Source organism: Crinia signifera, chromosome 2 (assembly GCF_055691185.1).
Source record: "Crinia signifera chromosome 2, ASM5569118v1, whole genome shotgun sequence".
Lineage (NCBI taxonomy): Eukaryota > Metazoa > Chordata > Amphibia > Anura > Myobatrachidae > Crinia > Crinia signifera.
In genome coordinates this window covers 114502018-114519869 of record NC_139218.1, presented here as the reverse complement: position 1 = coordinate 114519869, position 17852 = coordinate 114502018, and the positions used below count along the sequence as shown (strand labels likewise).

General features: G+C 45.6%; 1 protein-coding gene and 1 long non-coding RNA gene across 3 annotated transcripts in view; one reads left to right on the top strand and one right to left on the bottom strand.

Moving 5' to 3' along the window:
- Positions 1-17852, top strand: part of LOC146058827 (uncharacterized) — a 59228-nt gene that overhangs the window by 3390 nt on the left and 37986 nt on the right. Inside the window, exon 3 of one of the 2 annotated variants that reach the window (XM_083171048.1) lies at positions 3522-3601. The exons of the other annotated variant lie outside the window; for it this stretch is intronic. Coding sequence (XP_083027174.1) covers positions 3522-3535 — 14 coding nt within the window. The 3' untranslated portion in view covers positions 3536-3601. The remainder of the gene's footprint in view (positions 1-3521; positions 3602-17852) is intronic. 2 annotated transcript variants of the gene reach the window in all.
- LOC146058828 (uncharacterized) lies at positions 888-10540 on the bottom strand. Its single transcript, XR_014469981.1, has 3 exons — positions 10505-10540; positions 2989-3079; positions 888-1121 (listed from the first exon to the last, which is right to left on the bottom strand). It is a non-coding gene; the product is annotated as an uncharacterized LOC146058828 (long non-coding RNA).

The window sequence follows — 17852 nt, the reverse complement described above, 5'->3', positions numbered from 1 at the left end:
TAGCGGGGACATGAGAGTCAGGCGCGGGGACGGGAGAGCTGGCCGGAGCGGACATGTGCAATGTACAGGCGGCGGGGGCCCCATGGTGTGCAGGAACCTCTTCGGCTGGTGGATCACGCAGAGCTGAGCGGAGAGCTGTGCAGCTGGCTGCGGGATATGTGGGAGGAGAGCAGCCGCAGGTGGGACTTTGACTTCCAGAGGGGGGGTCCCAGCAGACGTTATATCTGTGAGGCAAGTCGGCTGGAGGCTGTGCCCGCCTTCTACAGGGAGCCCCCCAGCCTGTGCCCCCAGTCCCCCACAATCTCCCTGCACTTGGATCCCGTCAGTGATCCCACCCTTGCTGCTGTTCATCAGCGGCAATCTAGTGCCGCACCCCCTCTGGAGCATAGTGCCCGCTGAAATCCCCCCCAGAGGGGAGCGGGGAGGGGGGGGCGGTTTGGGGGTCAGTTGCCTGGGGTGCTCACAGGGTTTGCACCGGCCCTGAACTCACCTCTTAAAGCAGGCCTATCATATTCCAAACCCCCCACATAACCTCAATTAGCAGTCATATCTAATCCCATCAGGAATGTATTGAAATCTGGTGGAGCTGCCATGCTATGGAATTATATCCTTATGTAGACCTCCTATTATTCTTATAGATTGTAAGTTTGTGAGCAGGACCCTCCTACCTCTGTCGGCTTATTACTACCAAGTTGTTTTATCTCTGTTTCCTATTGTAAAGCGCAATATAATTTGCTCTGCTATATAAGAAAGTAAATAAATAACATGATACCAGACAGTACATCATACAGGATGACAGACTTCCCTTGGTCCTAATGACCAGCGTGTGTGCATCAAACAAATGAAAACCACACAATGCTGTGTTAGTTATGTTCATGTTTTATAGATCAAATTATCAGAATCAAAACATTTCCAAATATGTTACAGAACAATCATATAGAAATGTATGTATATAAATATTAAAAGTGGCCGATTTCATTTAACCTGGTAATACGTGCTTAACGAAAGACTTAAATTTATTCAAAATGTCAGCTATTCCCCTCTCATCCCTCATTTCTCCATTGGCAGCGAGGTCCTGCTGTATCTCTCTTTCTTGATTCTCATGGTTGCTTTCATCCTCCCTACACCAAAGAGAAAAATGTTAATGTCAGCAAATACAATAATAGTAAATCAAAAAGTAATCCATGATTAGTGATTTCAGAGTGAAATTATTTTATAGTGAAGTGGCTCTTGTATCACCGGACACTGAATACCCCCCTTAGACTTTTAAAGTTACAAATTTGATGAAAAGCAGTAAGACACAATAACCATCCTACTAGCACAGCACTACAGTACATAGGGCCAAATGTATCAAGCTTCAAAAAGAGATAAAATGGAGATTGATAAACAGCCAGCCAATCAGCTTCTACCTGCCATGTTACAGACTGGGTTTGAAATTGACAGGTAGGAGCTGATTGGCTGGCTGTTTATCACTCACCACTTTATCACTTTTTGAAGCTTGATACATCTGGCCCATAGTCACAGTCATATCCATCCTCAACAGAAATGAGCTATTTGTCATTATTCACTCAGAACTCACAATCAGACCCATTGCCACTCATTACATCCTCTGTGAATCTAATGGTAATTTATATTCCAACTTATTTATTACCCATTTCACCCAGGTTTGGCTCATTAGGTTGACAAGGTCTAGGTCAACAATATCTATGTCAACATATACTGAAGTAGAATATCACATATATCAGCAGCTGGTGTAATATATATTATGCATTCTCTGTCCGGTAAATGTGTTTTTATTCCTGTTAGCGTTTTTTCCTATTGGGCACATTTTTTCTATATATTCCTGTGGGGACCAATGTGCACCTGTTGGGGACAATTTTTTATTTACCATTGTGTTTCTTTGCTTTTCTGTAATATAAGGCAGTCATGTGCGCTCCCCACCTACCACAGAAATAAATCCTACAGTAGTGGGGTGTATTCAATGCCGTGGGTGAGAGGCGACAGCGAGCAGGGCTTCCTGCTCGCTGTCACCACTCACCCTGTCAGTATTCAACGCACCCCCTCATACGCCAATTCCCCCTCGCTCCGTTATTTGAGCGAGGGGGAAATGGCGTATGCGTCTCCAGAAGCAGCGAGAATCGCTGCGAAATACAGCTGGTTTTCTGCATTAGCCGCAGGTCTCGCGGATTTCCCCAGAACGAGGATTTCCCTAGAATGTTGAATAGGGCGATTGGCTGGCGAGGGGGTTAAACAGCGAGGATCGCTGGTTTTCTGCAATCTTCGCTGTTTAACCCCCTAGCCGGCCACATTGAATACTACCCAGTGAATCTCAAACTGTGTTCCTAGGCACGCTGGGGTGCTGCAATGCTATTGCAGGGGTGCCTCAGGATGGTGGTCCAGGACCAAATCAAATTGTTTATGGTCAAAGTCATAGGAAAACTCATTGCTATTACTGTGTATGACTAAATACACAATAGTTGTGTAAGAAGTAGTAGCATGATGTCAACAAAATTATCTGAGCTTAACCCCTTCAGTGGCAATCCGGAGAATTTTCCAAGCTGTGCCTCAGTGCCCAGTCTGGCAAGCCCAGAAAATTCTTGGGATTGCCACGGTTTACAACCGGGCAGTGTTGCTGAGTTCAATCACTGAACTCAGGCAGCTTCGCGCTGCCCGGCTCCCTCCCCTCTGCGGCACCACCTCCCCCTCCTTCTCCCTCCCCTCCGGGTTTCTTATTGAAGTCCCCGGCGCCGGCTTATGACAAGCCGGCTGCCGGGGACAGGTACACAGTGCGGGGGCGCAGGTACAGGCAGCCGCTGATTGACAGTGCAGTGGCGCTGCCCGGACCCAGGGAGGTAGTGGTGTTTTTTTTTTAAGGGAGCGCTCCTCATAAAAAACTTGCCCAGTGGGGAGCGCTCCCCAAAAAAACCCCACCACTGAAGGGGTTACATTTTTTATAAATAAGAACTGTTCAGTAATTTTATGACTTACTTTTCTGCTTTCCCAAGTTGTACAAGGCAGACAAGGGCCACAGCTGTCACCACTATTACCAATTTGGGCATCATCTTCAGAGTCTAAGAAGCTGTTCAATAACATACAGTACAATTACTTTGTGTTTGCAGACATACATTACAAGTTATTTCATCATATGCTTTAATGATAGAATATTCTTTTGTGGACTTTTCAGTTTGAATTAAATTTAGAAAATCTAAAAAGAAGCCAAAACTTACATACGCTGGAGAGATGTATGAAGCAATATTAAGGGAGGAGAAGTGATAAAGTGCCTGGGACTTTTTTCACTGGCCAATCAGCTCCTGACTGTTAAGTTACAGGCTGGGTTTAAAAAGTGACAGTTAGGAACTGATTGGCCGGTGATAAAGCAACAGGCACTTTATCACTTCTCCCTTATCACTGCTTCATTGTGTGTAATGCAGTAAGCATTGTATTTTGCTTTTACTAACACTGTATGCATGAATTAAATAACAAAATACTATTTTATTAAGAGCTGTACTTTGTATTGATAGGATTTCTGGTATAAGATCTGGAGTCTTATTTGCAGATGAGTTGAGTGCCGCATGCCCTCAGAAGTGCTGGGAAGGATCAGGTATGTACAGTATCCCTAAGAGTTGTAGTGGGATAGAATCCCATAGGTTTTCTAGAGAGTAGCACCGTACAGATGGAACCATGTTATTCAAATAGCTAAAAGTACCATTCATCGCGCTATGGTGTGAATGAGGCGCACATGTGTGTGAGATGCTATCGCACCGATTTGTGGCAATGGACATGAGAACATGTGAGAAGCTTGCAGGATCCTGTCCTGGCGAGAGGCACACCTCGGTGCACCTGCTACTCCCCCCCCTCCCCAGGAGACACTCACCTCTCCCTACTGACAACATACACGGCGTGTATTCCAGCTATCAGTCCGGAGCCATGCAGCGAAGTCCGGCGCCCGGTGACGTCATTACCAGGCCGCGCTGGGCAGCTGGAATGAGCGGCGTGTGTACTCTGGTGGAGAACTCACCACGACCGCTGCCAGAAGCAAGCCCGCAGCACAGCACAGCGGCAACAGATGGCGGGGGACCGACGCAACAGGGAAGGGGGATCTCTGCCCCACTCTGATACTATAGCCAGGACTCTTTCAGGTACCTTCAGGGGGCGTGCACTGCAGGGAGTCGGGACACCAGCTCTCTGCAACACGACCCCCTGCCCACAGAGACTGCATTCACCTGCATCCATTTGCATGGACACTTGCATACATTTCTTTGTATTTTAGTCATTGTGCACCATTTATTTAGATTAAAGTATTTATTATTACCTTTCCAGCACCGTCCATTTATTAACATAGCAACTATTAAGGGGAGCCATTTCACTCATTCATATAGAGATAGCACATAGTGCACTACTCTGTTGGCACATGGGAAGTTCCATAATCATAAAAGGCACCTACTACAAATGGGGGGGGGGACATACCCTGGTGGAACCTAGCTACACCACTGGTCCTTCCTTGTCCCTGTTTAGTTGCATAATTAATGGAAACCTTCCGGTTCTGGGTGCATACGCGGTGAGTGGCGACATCTCTGAAAACATAGGCGCCGAAACCGTGGGTGCTCTGGGGCCCGAGCACCCACGGAAGGTGAGGAGCACCCACGGCACGGCCCATGGCAGCGGGGTCCCAGCAGCGGATATGCTGTCATCAGTGGGGGTCCCTGCGGCAGATGGGAACTAGTAGCGGTATTAATACCGCTGCTAGTTCCCATCTTCTACAGGGACCCTGCTGCTGACGGCATATCCGCTGCTGCTGGGACCCTGCTGCAGCGCTGCTCCCTGACCCCGCTGCTGCTCCCTGACCCCGCTGCGGTGCTGCTGCTGCTCCCGGACCCCGACAGCGAGCAGCGGGTGAGTCCAGGGGGGGCTGTTTTTTTTGGGGGGGGGGAGGGGAGGTGTTTGGCAGCACCCAACGAGAAAAAAGGAAATCGGCGCCCCTGTCTGAAAACTGCACTTTTTAAAGGCTTGGAAACATATTTTATGAAATTTAAGAAGACTCTAGACAATACTGACAATCAGTATATTGTCAGGTGGATAGAAGCGGAAAAAAAAGTAAATAGACATGCAAAAGCACAAGGTGAGGTGAGTTAAAGAGGGTCCTAAAAATTTCAGTTCTATGACTGAAAATAGAAAAACAGATGTTTTATTATTAGGAATTAAAACATAGAATGAGATTCTGTTCAAATGAGATAAGGCAATTGGAGATCATTTAAAAAATAATAATTTTTGCTCAATATTCAAGAGAAATGAAGAGGTTGGAGTGACCACAGTTAAGTTGCAAGAACAGTCATAAAAAATAGTTAAATATAAGTACATTTAAAGTGCAGAGTGTCCTAACAGAACTCTGAAAGTGAATAAATCAGTGACAGTGACGGGATACATCCAAGGATAGTAAAAGAGCTGAAAGGGCGCTGTTAACACCTTTAACTGACTTTTTCAATCAATCACTAGCTAATAGAGTTATTCCAGAGGACTAGATATTAGGGCATGTACGTATGTCCCACTGCACAAAAATGCAAATAAAGAAATACCAACCAGTCAGCCTTACATCAGCTGTAAGGAAATTGACAGAACCACTATTAAAAGTAAGAAAACTAAAATTTATCAAGTCCAGCAATTTACAGGAACCCAATAAGCATGAATTTACTTGGGGAGATCATAATAAACAAATCTAATTTACTTTTTCTACTACAATCTACATAAGTATAATTGAACAATGTGTGAGTGTGTATGGATTTTCCATGATAACTCTTGAATACTTTAACTAATTGTGTTCAAACTTTGAACACTACCTTATCATGTTAAGGGATGATCTATGTTCAAAGATAGATTTAATTGGATGAGTCTTTAAACGCCCCCATACACTATGCGATTTGGTCCCGATTTCACCCGATTCAGATGGATCGGGCAGTGAAATCGGGCCAAATCGCAGGTATAGACACCCGGTCCGACCCAATGCGCGGTCCCGTGCGCATCGGGTCAGAGTCGAGAGGTCGGACCGGCTGCACATAAGATTTGCTAAATCTTATGTGCCGCCGGGCAGGGGACACAGGCGGCGGATGCTGGCGAGGGAGATGGGCAGGGGGATACGGAGCAGGGAGCTGTCAATGCTCCGTCTGGTGGAGGGAGCAGGGGGGGGGCGGGGGACGCTTCTAGTAGCGCAGAGGCAGCGGACGCTGCGGGGGACACAGGCGGCAGTAACGTAGAGGCAGACAGGGGGAGCCGGGAGCTGTTAGCGCTGGAGAAAAAAAAAAGCCCATAAAATAAATGGGCAGACTGTGATTGGCTGAGCGCTCTCTCAGCCAGTCAGCAATTGGCTGAGAGAGCACTCAGCCAATCACAGGCCACCCATTTATTGTATGGGCTTTTTTTTCTCCAGCGCTGACAGCTCCCGGCTCTCCCTTCCTGCCTCTACGTTACTGCCGCCTGTGTCCCCCACAGCGTCCGCTGCCTCTGGGCTACTAGCAGCGCCCCCCAGCCACCTCGCAGCGTCCTCCACCCGCCACCTGAATGTCCCTTGCCCCCCTGCTCCCTCCACCTTGTAGCTCCCCGGGAGTTGTAAATTACATCATGTAATTTTAAAAAATCCAAAGAAGAGCAACAAAGCTTATTAGGGGAATGGAGAATTTAAGCTACAAGGAAAGATTAAGCAATCTGGGACTGTTTACACTAGAGAAGAGACGTTTAAGGGGGACATGCTCAATATGTATAAATACATTACGGGCCAATATACAGAACTGTCAAACACCCTTTTTTCTGCTAGACAGGATGCGAGGGCACGAGTTTAGATTAGAAGAAAAAAGATTTTGTATCTAGAAGAAAAATTTTCTTTACTCTCAGAACAGTCAAACTTTGGAACTCTCTTCCTGGAGAAGTGGAGTCGGCAGACACTATAAATATGTTTAAAATAAGGTTGGATAAACATTTATTGGTTAAAAACATCCACGGGTACGAATAAGTAACATAATCTGTCTTTAAAATATCGGAGCATACTATACAACAAGGGATAAACTATTATAAACATAGGTTGACATTTTGTGTCATATACAGCCAATTCTGTTCATATGGGGATCGACCATATATGCTCAATATTATTAAATTCCCCCCTTGGCATCATAGGGAGAGGAATCAGTCCCAGGAAAAACTAAATGATAATGCCACTGTATAGGTCATTGGTATGGCCTCATCTAGAATATTGTGTTCAGTTCTGTAGGCCATATATTCAGAAGGATATAAATATTCAGCAAATGTAAAAAGAAGGGCAACTAAATGTGGTGCAAGGTCTACACCACAAAACTTACCAGGAAAGATGAAAAGATCTTAACATCTATAGTTTGTAGCAGAGATGGGAAAGTGGCACACAATAGAATATTTCAAATGTATTAAGGATTTTAAAAAGTAAAGTTGGAAGACAAATGTTAAAACACAAGGACACATTCTAAAACTGTAAGGAGGGAGGTTCAAAGGAAACATTACTTTACGGAAAGGATAGTGGATAGGTGGAATAGATTCCCATCAAAGGTGGTAAGGCTAAGACAACAGCAATTTAAAGTTGCTTTAATAATTGTTTTAATACAAAGAATAGCCTCATAAAGAACTAAATTCTGGATCAAACAGTATTGAGGCTACCAAAAGATAAAAAGGAGCAGACTTCATGGGCCAAGTGGTTCTTTTCTCTTTTCAATTTCTGTTTCTATGACTATCCCCCACTTGAAGTAACATTTGGTCCTTGGACCAGTCTTTTTTTCTCTCCATACATACTGTTTAGGTGAATTAATGATCACATTTAACTTCTCATATCATCTGTATGCTGATGATATGCAAATCTACCTTTCCTCCCCGGACCACCTCTATACTATGCTCTCTCATATCTCCAACTTTCTATTCAAGCTGTTCTTAGATTTACCTGCACTTTTTTAAATTTAGCATACCTAAGACAGTGCTGGGCTCTTGGACCAGTCCTGGTTCCAACAATATGGGTGAAAAAAGGAGTTGAGGTCCCCCATATTTTTGAATCTAGCACCATGCTCTAACAGCCATCAGAGTAATACCATGGAGGATACATTTTATACATGGTCCTGCGGCTAAAGAATTACCTCTGTGCCTTGGTCTCTGGGGGAGGGGGTTAGAATCCTCCCACAATAAAGAGGTGCTCCAAAGGCCTCCTAAGGCCATGGCCCCTATGTGGTTGGTGACGGGTTACACAGGTTACTCTGGCAAATATGCATAGTAAAGTGACAGCAGACTATCTATCACAGGGCTTGTTTGAGTCTGTGTGTAGAGTGATGAAGAGTGGCTGGATCAAACTGCTAAGTATCTTGGAAGGACTTTGCACTAAAGTACGGTTGTTGAATCAAACGTGTAGCAACTTTTCATTTTGGGGTTTGTATCTCTGTGTTTTTTTAAAACATTGTTTTCAGTTCTGTACATGAGTAAATGAGTATTTCTCTTCTCACTTTCTTCAATCCTTTATTTAATCCTTTCTTCTTCCGTGAATACCTTATATATTATTGTTTGAATATGTTGCACATCATTGTCCTGTAAACTCATATACAGTAGTATCCGTTAAATCATTTATTGTTCCAGTTTAGTGTACATTACATCAGTGTTTTAGTTTATTATAAAGCATTGTTTTGTGTGTATTATATTTTCCCCAAAAAATGCATTGCTAACCCTGGATCATTCGCAACTCCTGTATTTAATTAAATCTGTGCAACTTATCTTGAATCTGCTCATTATTATGAAAAAAAAAAAATAGCTTGTGCATTGCATTTTATATTGCCAGCATACCGTATATATTTGAGTATACGTTGACCCAAATATAAGCCAAGGCACCTAAGTTTACCACAAAAAAACTGGGAAACCGTATTGACTCGAGTATAAGCCTAGGGTGGGAAATGCAGCTTCTACTGGTATATTTCCCTGTATAAATAATACCAGGACACCAAAGACTGTTCCCCCTGCATAATAACAGTACACCACAGGCTTCTTCCCTACATAATAACAGGACACTTCAGGCTGCTCTCCCTGTATAGGACACCAAATAACACAACAGGCTGCTCACCCTGCATATTACACTACAGGCTGCTTCCCCTGCATAGGTCACTACAGGCTGCTACCCCTGCATAGGACACCACAGGATGCTCCCCCTGCATAGTACACCACTGGATACTCCCCCTGCATAGGACACCACAGGCTTTTACTGTCCTCGTCCTGCTGTCATGCTCTATGAGGGAAGAGGGAGGGGGTGTGCATGTCCGCCACTGTGCGGCTCCACGGAGGTGAACTGCTCCACGGAGGTATGGGAGGCAAAAAGAAGAAAAAACTATTTGATACTGAGCGCTGATTGTGCACTATTCTGCACTGCTGCTGTTACCAATAGGGGGATTACCAAAACCCCTTAGAAATCTAAACAAGCAAAAGAACAAAGTGGAACAGCACTGTGCTAAATAGCATTAATATTTATTAAAAAAAGATTTAAATATTGTGGCCAACAATTTAGACAGACAAGACTTACAAACCCAGATTAAGAGAAGCTTTTTTATGCTCCACAGGTCCTTCATAAAGATGTTATTGTTGATTGTTAGGTGCATGCATTAAAAAGGATTGTCCTTTCTTAAAATGGTTAGTAGCAATTCATAATTCACAATCCCCACGTTATCTGCACATTATAGTGGTTTATACTTAAGTGAATATCCAGGAATAACAATAGGGATCCAGCTTGCAGTCACCAACAATGTTTTCCGACCGCTGGTGCAGTCCTAGATGCGGTCTTATCCGAGATAGAATTGCTGGTTCTGTCTCAAAAAGCAGATCACTTCTTCCCTATCCTCTATGGAGGTAGGGGGGTGGGGTGGCCTTGCGCCGCTGACCAGCACCATGGGGGGAGGGGGCGGTGCAGCTGCCACTGATCTCCTCTGAGTCCTGCATCCGCTGCTGCCCTGCTCTGCTCTGTAGCAGCCAGGCCTCCTGCACTAGACATGTCCTCAATGCAGGCGGCCAGTGGCCATGTTCCTGTAGCCGTGACCATGTTCCCGAAGACGCAGCTACATTAGTAAAGCCACTGACTTGATTATAAGCCTATGGGGCTTTTTCAATAAAAAAAGGTCTGACAACCTCAGCTTATACTCAAGTATATACAGTACTTTGTTTTGTAAAGATATCTACTGTTAATTAGTTCTTTAAATTCTGAATTATTGCTGCATTATAGAAACTCTTCTTGAGACTGCACAATATTTTTCCCCAGCCTTGGGATCACTATGTTGTTACCAAACTTTGTCAGTCACTAACTTTTTGATATTCATGGCCTTAGCTTTACATTATTATTATTATTATTATTTATTTTTTTTGCTTTAATAAAGAAAGTAATATCTACTGGAAAATAAAATAATCATAGAAAAATAAACGATTTTTTCAGTATTTGAAAAAAACAAAGATCTGTAAGAATATGAGCCTTACTTACTTGTTTTTGTTGAAGTTAGCACAATATTTTTTCCCCCAAGAGTGACAAATACACATCTTTCAGCTTTTTATATTGTTGAGTTATTGTGAGAGTTATTCAACCTTTGGCTATTTGAGATAAACATGGCGTACACATCACATGCTGCTGGTGTGACACCAACATTGTAACATAAGCTTGTGATTTAACAGTTACAGTGAGAACCTGAGCTCCATCCGGTTCTCACAGGATATTGGGTACTTATGTAGTATCTGGGCACCTGATTTTGTGATTGTATGCCTTACCTTAAGGCATACAATCAGATGCAATTCGACGCGATTTTCCGCAAAATCGCATCGAATCGCATACGATATCGCATGCGATGCGATGTGATTCGATGCGATTTCGCATAGGATTCAATGTTAACAAGGTCCTGTTCATTTCCCCACTATCCAAGTGGGCATAGAGTTGATCTTATAAAGCGTGGCGAGCGCAGCGCGCCCCGCGAGGGGACGCGGAAAACATTTTTAAGTAATCCGCGGCCGCTCGCCGCGCTTTGGGCTCGGTGGCTCGCTGCGCTTGCCAAGCTTTATAAAATCAACTCTATGCCCACTTGGATAGAGGGGAAATGAACAGGACTATGTTAACATTGAATCCTATGGAAAATCGCATCGGATCGCATGCGATTCGATTTTTCCGACCCGATTTTAAAATCGGGCGCCCAGATACTACATACGTACCGGATATTGTTGTATACTGTATCTACAGATGGAGCCTTCATCATCTCTGCAGATTCTCCACCTAAATAGAGGTTTAGTCACGGCTGAATTTGTGCACGGACAAGTGCGTTAAGGTGCGTTGAAGCATGATAATATACACAGCATGCAATTCATATCTTCACCACTGGGTGGCTAATGCTAGCGCTATTGGCTGGCTTGCAGCCTAGCGGCTCCTGATTCACCACCGACCCCTGGACACCAGAGCTGGACCCCAGGACACCGGACCCCTGGCCCCAGGACACCCGACCCCGGAGCCCCAGGACACCAGACCCGGGGACTTACCTACAGGCTCAAGATAGGTAAGTGTCAGTATGTGTGGGCTATGTATGTAATAAAGATGTATTTTTCATGTGTCATTGTGCTTTTATTTAACTTTTTGTTTTGCTGTGGAACTAAGCATCCCAGCAAGCCCATTAATGGGCCGCATACTGGGTCTTGTGGTTCTCCACGTCCCAGTATACATTCCAGGCTTGCTGGGACTCATAGTTCCACAGCAAAACTCAATGGTTTTCTCTATTTGTACACCTTTAATCAGCCCAATTCCCACATCCCAGGGGTACCAGGGACAGCACCAGGCTTCAGCCTGGACAGGTAAGTTCTGGAGGGGGGAACCCTTTCTTTGGGGGGGTCCCCACTCCCCCAGGACCCTTGCCCAGGCTGACATTCATTAGGGATGAATGCTTTGGACGGGGGAGACTTGTATAAAAAGTCTCCCCGCCCCCCGGCTGTGACATTATCTTGCTGGCTGGTTGGGCCTGGGGCTGGTTCTTAAAATACGGGGGACCCCTATTAATTTTGTCTCCCCATATTTTGGGAACCAGACCTGGCTCAGGAGTGTGGGGCTGGTTTTAAAAAATCAGCGGAGCCCTACTCAATATTTTTCCTGATTTTTTACCACCAGCCTCTTATAGCCTGGTGCTGGTTACGACCATGGGGGGAGATCCCACGCCGTTTTTTTAATCTATTTATTTCTCTATTTTTTTTTACACTGAAGCCTGCACGGATCTATTTGACCCATGCAGGCTAAAGCCAAATACACCAGGAAATTGAAGTCTATTTTCCTGGCGTATTTGGCCGGCAATTATCAGCAGATTGACGATAATTAGCGGCCGTATTTTAATACAGTAAATTAAGAATCACCATTCTTTTGAATGGTGATTCCTATTCGTATTTCCCAATGGCATATACATTTGTATTTGTAAATACAAATATGAATGTGCCATAATTACGAATACAAATATGTGTATTTTTGGCATAGCAAATGCCATAGAAATTGGTTTTGCCCTTGCGCTGCCAAATCAGGATTTAATAACCTGTGTACCCAGAGGCGTAACTAGACATTCATAGGCCCCATAGCAAAAGTTTGTATGGGCCCCCTATTTAGCAACTGTTGGTAATAAATGAATATAGCACATATACCTTAGACTGTAAAGATGGGCCCCCTTCAGCTCTGGGCCCCATAGCAGTTGCACCCCTTGCACCAATGGTAGTTACGTCTTTGTGTGTACCACACTGAACAAAAGGACACCTGGGCACGTTTCAAATGATGTATAAAAATTTTATATAGGAAAAAACATATCATAAAAATACACATACATATATATAGAACTTATAAAAAATATACACAGATAAAAGGCAGATACCATAAATCAGGAAATGGGCTACTCATATGTGGATGAGGCCCTATAGTACAAATAAGCTAAAATAGCCAGCATCAGGTGGGTCACTTGTTAGTTTTGGGAAAGCGTGGGTATAGGAGCACCGTCAATGTCAATGGATGGTTAGCAGCAGCCGGAATGTTAGTAACAGGGGATGGATGGGTTAAGAAATGAGAGGGAGTAAAAGCCAGAAGCACTTAATATGCTGTTGGAAGGAGCTCAATGCAAGTTTCCTGTATAGGCGCATGTAACACCAGGTGGTAGATTCCAGGTAAAGCAGAGTCTCCTAGTGAATATGCTCACCCTACTTGATGTTGGGAGATGGAGGGGTGGGGAGCCCGATGGCAAGTGGCTCGACACGCAGCACGATGTTTGCTGGCGTCCTTGTACACTCCAGGTGGATGCGGCAGTTGAGCCGTGAGGCCGGCCGGCTGGTTTCTGCGGCTGTGCGTGTTGGGGGAGGCTCCAATCTGATCCGGGGATCAGTCTGTGACGTTCGCTCCGTACCACGTGATCGTGACCTCACAGGTGGGTTGGCATACAGACAAGTAAGGCGTCGACGCGTTTCGTTCCCTAGCAGCGGGAACTTTTTCAAGATAGCAAATGCCATAAATACGAATACGCCTAAATATTCGTATTTTACTATGACAAAATTGCCTTAGTAAATTTCCCTCTTAGAGTCCCTGGTTCGATCCCTTTAATTTTTTTTTCTTCTTGACACTATTGTTTTAGAAATCTGCACACAGGAAAATAACTGTTACTATAACTAACTGTCCTAGCATTTGCCACGCAAAATTCGTAGCACAGTACTTCTCCTAACCAAAGGGAATGTAGTATGAGACCTTCATTTACATATTGTGCTGTCAATTTATTGACTGTTAGCTTGCTTCCTTTTCTGTGAAAACAGCAGTCACCCAGGGGAGGGAAAAGGGGGGGGGGGGGGGGGGGGAACCAGTAAAGTTTAAAGCCACTATCAAAAATATTCTCTGTCAGCACCTAAAATACACCAATAAATTAATAACTAAAAATAATGTATACAAATGCAAACCAATGTGTTAAAGCAATGGTCAATTGACATTAGGTATACTGTATGTGAGTGTCCAAGTCCTGTAGCTAGTAATTTTAGTATGCATGTAGGGCATAGTTGCCTACCCTCCTGCATTGTGCAGAAGACTCCCTTAAATAACAGCAATCTTCCTCTCTCCCTCATTAGCCTAACAATCTCCCTCATTTCACCTAGACCACATTACACTGTTACATTATTGAGGAAAAAGGAATGAGAAATAGATACATTTACATGGAATCATCAGCATCATTTCCCAGCACTTTACTTTAGTATAGTATCTCTTACTAACTGCTTTGGGGCTCATCTACATTTAAGGTGTAATATCATAATATCGCTGATATCCAGGCACAAGTAAAGCAGCTCACTAAAGATAATTATCAATTGTGGTCCAAAGTCGAAGATGGAGAACAGGTTGCGCAGGAATAACATACGTCTGGTTGGCCTGCCCAAATCGGTGAAAGGAGGTGCGACTCCCACCCCTTCCAGACCAAGATCTTGTGTTACCCTTTTTCGTTGTCTCAACTACCTCCACTAGATGGAAAGATAAAAAACCTGGTATGGGAGGGACACAAACTCCATGTTTTCCAAGACTACTCTGCTGAGCTGTGAAGAGCTAGAAAAGTGTTCTCTCCTATATGTTCTAAATTAGCCACAGACGGCTGGAAATTTGGCCTACTCTATTCAGAGCAACTTCGCATCTACAATGGGTCTTCATTTAAAGACTTCTGCTCGGGGGGCCTGGCCTGGATGCTGAGCTGAGTGGAAGCAAGTGAGCAAAGCTCCTCAGTATCAACCCTAATATCCATATCTCGGGTCCCCCTACCTAACTCCAGACACCCCACGATACCTGGTACTGCCTGCGGCGAAGAGGGGAGTAGAGCTGCGGAGCCGGGGGACTCTCAGTGAGCCCTTGCGGGTTGCGGCCTATCTCCCGGTGTGAAGCCGGGACCTCGAGTGTCGGGCGCACGGAGGGGGCCATGACGGAGGTGACGCTGCGGCCGGGAGGCGCTGGACAGCACAGAAGCTCACCCTCGGGCAGTGCAGCTGCCGGCTGAAGCTGCCGGATCGAAGAGACCCGACCTGCACCGTTACCGCGACGACTACACAGCGGTGACGAGAGGCAGGACCCTTGAAGCGGCGGCCATCTTGGAAACGGAGACCCGGCGTCATCAGCCGCAGGGACCGCATCCCACCCTTGCTGAGGCACTGGAAGCGCACTGAAGCTGTGCCGGTCCCCGGGCATAAGGAGGAGGGCGACATCCAGCTGCTGGGCTGCAGAGACGCGGCACACCATTCCCAGCGGCCTGAAGGAGGAGGAGAACTGCACCACTGAGGCCTGTGAAAGCCCAGGAGTGCCCAGGAGGTCTGCCGGTGACAGAGATCAGTGGCTGTCTGGTCAGGTACTGGGGAGGAATAGAGGAGCCGGAGCATAGGGGAGGGCATTGCATACTGTACTACTGTGGTGGCCTCTGATGCTAGAGCTGACCTGTGACACTAGGGGGCCTTGGTCCCACCAACTGGCAGTTTACGATTGATGGTCTGCTGCATTCCCCTGGGATCTAGAGGTCACAATACGGAGGACACCCCCATTATTGTAGCCCCCCTGGCACTCCTTACCACAACCGGGACTCCCTGGAGCGACCCTCTGGCAATCAGGGAGTGTCAAGCTATATATCCTTTGCTAGCAGGGATGGGCGCTCGCATATGATTCTCTCCTTTCGATCACCCCACGTATCCTAATGCTCTGCAACGGAACACCATATGTCTAATAATTAAAGTAATGCTGCATGTCTGACCAAACCTGCTTCCCCTCATCGCATTATTATCTGATTGGTTTCGGCTTTTTATACAGTGTTTATCCCGCCGATATGCCTTCCAAAAGGAGCAAAATCTCCAAATCAGTGTCTCAGGTTCCCTTTTTCAAACCGAACCCCAGGAACTCAAGTGGCGGGTCAGAGACCAACATCACGCCCTCCCGGCACTCTGTGTCTAATCCCCCTCCCTGTGACCCTTCTACCTCCCATGATATCACGCCGGGACCCCCGGCATGTTCGGAGATCCCTGACGATGCAGCCCTAACGGTGGGCACCCTGAAGATACTGCTCACCCAAATGAAAGATGAGGTGACGTCCGAAATCCGCACCTCACTTCAGTCCTGCCAGCGCTCTATTGACGACCTGGGGGAGCGTACCAATGCCCTTGAGACCAAAATGGGGGAGATGTTAGGATCCCATAACGATCTGATAGACTCTCATGCCTCCTTGGAGGAGGAAGTGGCTGCGCTGAGGGAGAGGCTAGTGGACATGGAGGACAGATCACGGAGGAATAACATTAAGATACGGGGTATCACTGAGAACATTTCTAATAGCAGTCTACACGACTTTGCCGTTGATCTTTTTAGGAAATTGCTCCCGTCAGCTTCCTCCGCGGATCTTCTTTTGGATAGGATACACAGATTACCCAAGGCCAGGTCGGCTCCTGAGGGCGTCCCGAGAGATGTCCTGATGAGAGTACATTTCTTCCACATCAAGGAGGCGCTTCTTAAGGCCGCAAGGCCCACGGCGGAGTCTGCTTCGGTTTTAGGCTCCTTGCAACTCTATGGAGACTTCTCCAGAGCAACTCTACTTAAGAGACGCTCCCTGCAGCCCGTTACGTTGGCCCTCAGGAAGGCGAACATCCAGTACCGTTGGGCCTTCCCCACCTGCCTTCTCATACAGAGAGAAGGCTCTACAATTTCTGTTACTTCCGCTGAGGAGGGTTTGAAGCTTTTGTCCGCTTGGAAGTTGAGCGACACACCTGCAGGGGCATCTCCGGCTCGGCGACTTCAGCAGGACTGGTCGCTGGCGGAGTAGTAGTAAATATATTTGTCTAGCCTCTGATAATAAGTACCTGTAGCCGTGTCATTTTGCATGCAACGGACTGTGTGAAATTTGTATCCTTATTTTGCAGATACTATCAGGCCCGGCCTCGGTGAGGCTAGGCTGCCCTGGATTATCCAGGCAACAATATTAGGTATTATGACCGCATAGGTTACCTGGTTGATGAAGCCCGGACTAGCCTGATTGCCCTGTTGGACTCACCTAATTTAAAATCTTGTTGATATTTGGCTATAGGTGCTGTTTCGTCATATTTAGTTTAAAGTGCATAACTAGACGATAGTAGCATATAAGTTGTTTTGGAGATAGCCCCTATCTGGGCATGTGTCTTGATGTTACTCAGACATGTATGCTCCACAAGTTCTATTTCGTCATTACTTCTTCAAATTAAGATATGTTGTGATATATTCTGTGTTAAGGATGTCTTATTTCTTAGGATAATTGTGGGGTGATTAACCACTACCCCCACACAACCTAGTTGAGATGACCTCTGTCAGGTCTCTCACTACGACTCCTTATGGAGTCGCCAGTTCTATTCTCTTTTTTCTTCTCTCTACCTCTTTGCCCCTCCTTTTCCCTCATGTGTCCTGTCTCCACCTTTGTATGTCTCAAGCGGTCTCACTCTGGGTGACTAGGCGCTACCTTGTAACGTTACATACGCTCCCTACCTTGAAATTTGATTATGGTTCTCATTGTCACATTAAATGCCAAAGGTTTAAATTCTCCCCAAAAGAGGAAGTTGGCTTTGGCATATTTTCATAAATTGAAAGCACATATCGTTGCTGTCCAAGAGACACATTTCATCAAAACAGCCCCTCCAAAATTCTCCAATAATAGATACCCACACTGTTACACTGCAAATGGCCCACATAAAAAAGCAGGTGTCGCTATCTTAGTGTCTGCTTCTTGCTCTTTTACTATCAACTCACAGTATGCTGACCCGGACGGCAGATTTTTAATCTTAGTACGCCAATTGGACGGGATTGAGACTAC